The 6,285-nt window shown below is 34.7% G+C and overlaps 1 protein-coding gene across 5 annotated transcripts in view; it reads left to right on the top strand.

The window, feature by feature from the left end:
• Positions 1–6,285, top strand: part of ROBO1 (roundabout guidance receptor 1) — a 447,031-nt gene that overhangs the window by 284,342 nt on the left and 156,404 nt on the right. For all 5 annotated transcript variants that reach the window (XM_005867332.2, XM_014540619.1, XM_014540618.1 and 2 more), the window contains exon 3: positions 4,247–4,404. In XM_005867332.2, the coding sequence (XP_005867394.1) occupies positions 4,247–4,404 (158 nt within the window). The remainder of the gene's footprint in view (positions 1–4,246; positions 4,405–6,285) is intronic.

Below are 6,285 nucleotides of genomic sequence, written 5' to 3'. Positions count from 1 at the left end.
TCATTACAAATCAGGATATCTACATGTTCTTTTGGTCTCTTCCTGACAAATAACACAATCTAATAATGTTTCTTGGAACTCAGTTGCCTCTATTTCTTGGGATGGATTAGATGTTATCAAAGACCTCTACCTGTTTAATAACCTTATGTTTCATTCAGTTCTAAAACTTTCCATAGTGTTTTTAAAGAGTGTTACAAACATTAAAGTCTCCATTATACTTGAAATAATCTGTCTTTAACATTTTTTCACTTTGCCTCCTGTCTTCTCAATATTACCCAAATAAATTTCAAAGTCGCCACTGAATTTTAGAATCCTTTTCTGCAAACACATTTACATATTCTGAGAATTGTATTAAATTTATATTTCACTTTTTAGAAACACAAATGATTATATGTTTTGTTTCAAATGATAATTTTTATTACCAATTTTTAATATTTTTTAATTTTTAATTTTTTTTTTTAGTCCTCACTGAAGATATGTTTTTATTGATTTGAAAGATAGAAAGGGGGGAAGGAGAGAAACATCATTGATTGGTTGCCTCCACCTGCACATGGTCCTCCCCTAGATCAAATCCGAAACCTAGAATGTTCCCTGACCTGCAATCAAACCTGCAACTATTCGGTTACAGGGCTACCTTCCAACCACTGAGCCACACTAGCCAGGACAATTGACCAATTTTTTAGACAAAAGCTTCCAGGAGCCTGGCTAGTGTGCTCAGTGGTTGAGCCTCAAGCTATGAACCAGGAGGTCATGGTTTGATTCCGGGTGAGGGCATATGCCTGGCTTGTGGGCTCAATCCACAGTGGGGAGTGTGTGGGAGGCAGCTTCCTGAAATCAATAAAAAAATATTTTTTTTAAAAAAAGCTCCCAGAAAATTAAAAGATTCATTGAAGCTTATTATGCTTCTTCTAATTTAACAGAATAAAAAACATTAGGAAATGGTTGAGCCAAATTACATGTAAAACCTGTAAATATGAAACAATTACATAAATATGGAAGCAATATTAGAGTGAACTATGGTTTGTTTTATCACCATTTTAGGTGGTATCTACTTGGACACATTATAGATGTTATTTGCTCTGTTTCAAATTATATTAAATCCTTATTTCAAAAGTGAGTTCCAATTTTTAGAATTTCATGCTATTCATACAATTTCATACTAGCATAATATATGCTTTGATTAGTAGCGATGTTAGAGAAGAAAAGGAGAGGCATTTTTCCAAAAAGGGTCCATATTTGAGAATACTTACAGATTTCACTGGTCTTTCTGCCAAGCTGCTGCCAATCATTTGAATTCAGTTTTCAAAAAATATATTTTTATTGATTTCAGAGAGAAGGGAAGAGGGAGAGAGAGATAAACACATCAATGATGAGAGAGAATCATTGATGGGCTGCCTCCTGTACGCCCCCCACTGGGGATCAAGCCCACAACCTGGGCATGTGCTCTGACCAGGAATGGAACCGTGACCTTCTGGTTCATAGGCTAAGGCTCAACCACCGAGCCACATCAGCCGGGATGAATTCAATTTTTAATTACTTAAATACACACATTAATTAAGAAAATTGGATAATTTAACTAAAAGTTCATATCATTTTATAATGTGACACATACTGTTTTTCCCCAAATATGTTCAGGACAAGTTTAAGGAAGAAAGGTTGCTTTTATAGAAAAGGGAAAAAAAAAATCTTAAATTCGCAATTGTGTGCAGGGTTGCCTTTAGCCATAGGCAATACTAGAGTTTTATGCTTTACAGCTGCAAAAATAATTACATGAACGTTATCTAAGCAACAATCTTTAATGGATTACATTTTGTTAGCTTTTCATTATATACTGAAAAACTCAAATAACAGTAAATTGAAAAGAAATTTTGATTTATCTGACTTAGACCTTTGATATTTTTGAAAGACATTTTATTATTCATTGGTTTATTTGAGATCTAATCTCAATTTGTAAAGAAGACATAGTTTTACCATTGGTTTTAATTTTACCAGGTAGAAACATTGTGCAAATTATTTATTTTTACTTGAAAAGTATTTTACTTTTGTATTTTTCAAGGGCCTTAAAATTTTTCAATGGTGATATCTTAGGTTAATAATGTGATACAGCAAAGACACACACTGTAAAAGTCAGTCCATTTGCTTTTTGTATAAACCTTACGTTTTATTTGTGGTGCATTTGTAACATCTAATTGTAATATAAATTTATAAATAGTGAAAGTCTTCCTACTCTTTTTTTTATTACGTGGTAACAGCAGTTGAACTAGGTTTACCTTTGTGTCTATGTATTTTATTAATAATGTTCAGCATTGAAGTTAGAATTACTAGTGTGGTACAGTCATATTTCCTGTTCTTCCTTTTACTTTTCTTTCCAAAAACGAGCACATGAGGCATCTCTTTGAAGTAGTACTTTCCCAGTGTTCACATGGTCATAGTGTACCCAAGTTTTCTCAATATACGACAAAAGTGCTTTTGTCTGAGTGGATGCTAAGGCTTAATCAGATTATGCACACACTTAGTTGGTATAGAGGATGGAAAAGTAGAGAATTCCAAGAGAAAAATATACAATTTTGTCAGCCTCTAAGTTTGTTCGAGGTTTTGAAACCAAAGTTTAAGTGACTTTTGAAATAACAGTTTCAGCACAAGTTTTTCACAGTATTGTACATTTTCCATGAAAGTATTTTTAAAATACTTTCATTGGGTGGAAAGACACCCATTCCAGTACAAAATTATAGTATCAAATATTCGATTTAATAGATTTTAAAATGCATCACTTCAAATCTGTGCATTTAACATAGTAACAAACATTTTAAGTACTACCTCAAATTAGATTACTAAAATTATTCAGATTTTATTGTACACTGGGGAATAATGGAGTAGGAGAAAGATACTAACATGTTTAGACTTTGTATTGAGGTATGTATCTCCCTGCCTGCTTTGTAAATAGGGAGAGGTTGTGTTCAAGATTGCCTACCTAGTAAACAACAGAGTTATGGTATAATATTAACTGATGACAAATCATTCATGATTAATTTAATTTAATTATTTTTATTTTATTTTTGTTTAATCCTCACCTGAGGATATGTTTAGAGAAAGGAAGGGAAGGGGGAGAGAGAACATAAATGTGAGAGAGAAACATCCATCGGTTGCTGCCTCCCATACATGCCCCGCCTGGGACTGGAACCTGCATGCCAGGTATGTGCCCTGACCTGGAATCGAACACACAACTTTTTAGTGTATGTGATAATGCTCCCACCAACTGAGCCACCCAGCCAGGGCATGACTTCTTTATGTTAATAAGATACACAGGACAATTTTATTCTGAGAACTATTTTTGAAATGCATATTTGGTTTATTTTCCACATTTTATTCCAACAGATACTAAGTGAATAATACTGCTAATTTTATGTATGTTAATATTACATTAGTAGTCCAGTAATAAATCGTTTCCTCCTCTAAAATATAGGGTTAATAATGTAAATAGGGTTAATAATGTCTCTCACCCTGAACAGATTTAAGAATTAAATGAAATAATATTTACACCCACCCCCCCAAAAAAAACACACACACTCAAAACCATTAAATACAGAACATATAAAGTGATATTGTTGGTAGCAGTACAATTATCATCATTGTTACCTTCTAATACTTGCCCTCACTCAGTGCTAACGGAAAAAAACACAGTATTTTGAAGGTGCTCACTTTGTAAATATGTCTAAAGTTGTTATATTGAGCATATTTAAATTGTAAAGATGATATATTATACATTAATTTGAGATAGTTTTAAAATATTTCAATTAAATGAATATTTAGAAATATATTTATTTTTCCTTTTAATATTTTGGTTTACATGTGTATGTAATTCATTTAATAATAGGAAGCATCATCCTAATGTGTTATGTAAGTAAAAGGAAGATTCTGTTGTATTCATTAGCACATGGATGAGAAAATGCAATCAGAGAAGAAAGCAAGTTAACGATAAGCCAAATCCAAACTGTGAGGGAACTAAACAGCAAAATACTCTTTCACATTGGCCTATGAAGAATATCCAACTGCCCCTGCTGTGTATGCGTAAGCGCTGAGATCTCCATTAAATTGCATATGTCTGTAAGTAGGTATAGATTCTCCAAGATGCACGGAGATAGCTATCTGTAGTAGTTTATTATAATAAATGTCTCTTTTGCTGAACTGCAGCGATAAGGACTGTATATCTACTATTGCCTATAATGAGTTACTCTTGTCCCTGCAGTACTACGGGATGACTTCAGACAAAATCCCTCCGATGTCATGGTGGCAGTGGGGGAGCCCGCCGTGATGGAGTGCCAGCCGCCACGAGGCCATCCTGAGCCCACCATTTCTTGGAAGAAAGATGGCTCTCCACTGGACGACAAAGATGAAAGGATAACTGTGAGTACCGCGTTCAGCAGTGGGGTCACCTCCAGAGTTCGCCGTATATGTCTCCACCAAAGAAAAAGAGAAAAGTGAAGTTTTTTTTGTTGTTTGATTTTTTAAAATAAAAGGTTGCAATATCTCCCATTTTAATTTTTATTTTAAAATAAGTATATTTTAATTCTCCCTGTATTAACATGAAAATAAGTGAGGAAAATGCATGTCACTTAGCTTGAAGATTAGTAAAAAAAAATATAATTTATGTGGTAATGTCTAAAAGTTAACTAATACATAGTTTTATGTATGACTTAATTATTATCATAACTCAGGGTATATCAAATTTCCATGTGTTACAATAAAAGTTATTTTTAAAAATATCAGGTCATTCATAGAGTATGTTTCCAGTAGGCCTCCTAAAAGTCACTTCTGGCTTTTTTTCCGTTTCTGCTTTTTAAATTGGTGTTCTGTTCTATAGAATAGTTCAATATTGTTTCTGAACAATAAAATCTCATCTGAATGATGCCTAGTGATGGATTTACTCATTCCCAAAATAAAATCATGTAACTAGATTATTGGATTTAAAATTCTATTGTATTGCCCTAACCGGTTTGGCTCGGTGGATGGAGCATTGGCCTGTGGACGCCAGGGTCCCAGGTTCGATTCCAGTCGGGGGCATGTACTTTGGTTGTGGGCACATACCCAGTGGGGAGTGTGCAGGAGGCAGCTGATCGGTGTTTCTCTCTCATCGATGTTTCTGGCTATCTACCTCTCTCCCTTCCTCTCTGTAAAAAAAACAATAAAATATATATTTAAAAAAAATAAAATTCTATTGTGATATAAGCAGAATAGATCTGTAGTAAGTAATGATGCATTTTCCTCTGGCCATCAGTGATTCTCTGCGACTACTTTTTCTTTGCATTTTTGTATTGTGAAAGGTATTTACTTAGCCACCTGAATAACCAAGCTCTTGTTGACCCTGTGATTGTACAGTATTTCTCTTTGGCATGTTCTTTGTTCTGCACACACTCTCTGTCCATTGTGAAGTCATTGGCCAAGTTACTCTGGAGAATCTGTGTGCTATACTTGTAGAAGAACAAGGTTATAACACAGACCACATATTCCTAATAAATGCTTGCACTACTTATTTATAGATTAGCATGAGAATTAAGTAGTGAAGAAGGTAGAGGTGTTTATGGGAGACAAAATTTTAGGGACCTTGAAAGAAAATCAAGCGTTTTTCCTGTACTGAACTGAATAAAAATGAATATCTCAAAGGGTTTTTATAATTTGAGGAATTGGGGTAAGAATAGCCTACCTCTACTTTTAATCATTCTTTTATAGTTCTACAAAGTGAACTATATGTGGAAACATTGGTTTTGGGAAATGAAGTCAAGAGCACAGGGGAATGGAACAAATGTTTCTTTTATTACTGTTAACAGATTCCTTTAGATGTATGCACAATCAAGATAATATTTTTTTTGAAAAAACATTTTAAGTCATCTACACTAATAAAAGAGAAACATGGTAATTAGCGTACGACCGCTACCCTTCCCATTGGCTAATCAGCATATCCTTATGCAAATTAACTGTCAGCCAAGATGGCGGCCAGCAGCCATGCACTGAAGCGAACAGGGAGGCTTGCTTGCTCCAGTGACAGCGAACTCTGTGTTCCCTGCCTGCCGCTGCTGGCCTCTCAGCTGCAACTCTAAGCAACTATGTTGCAAATATAGAAGCTAAACAAAACCCCAGAAACCGGCTTTCAGTCAGCCGGGCTTCAGCCAGCCGGACCACAACATTGTATCAATGTTTTCAGCAGCGAGGCCTCGGAGCTAAAGCTGGCCCAGAAAAAAAAAAAAAAAAGAAAAGAAAACAAGGAGCGGTTAGAAGCTTTAGTCACTC

Source organism: Myotis brandtii, unplaced genomic scaffold (assembly GCF_000412655.1).
Source record: "Myotis brandtii unplaced genomic scaffold, ASM41265v1 scaffold249, whole genome shotgun sequence".
Classification (NCBI taxonomy): domain Eukaryota; kingdom Metazoa; phylum Chordata; class Mammalia; order Chiroptera; family Vespertilionidae; genus Myotis; species Myotis brandtii.
Note: the sequence above shows the minus strand (reverse complement) of the source record. Positions and strands in the feature narration are given on the sequence as shown.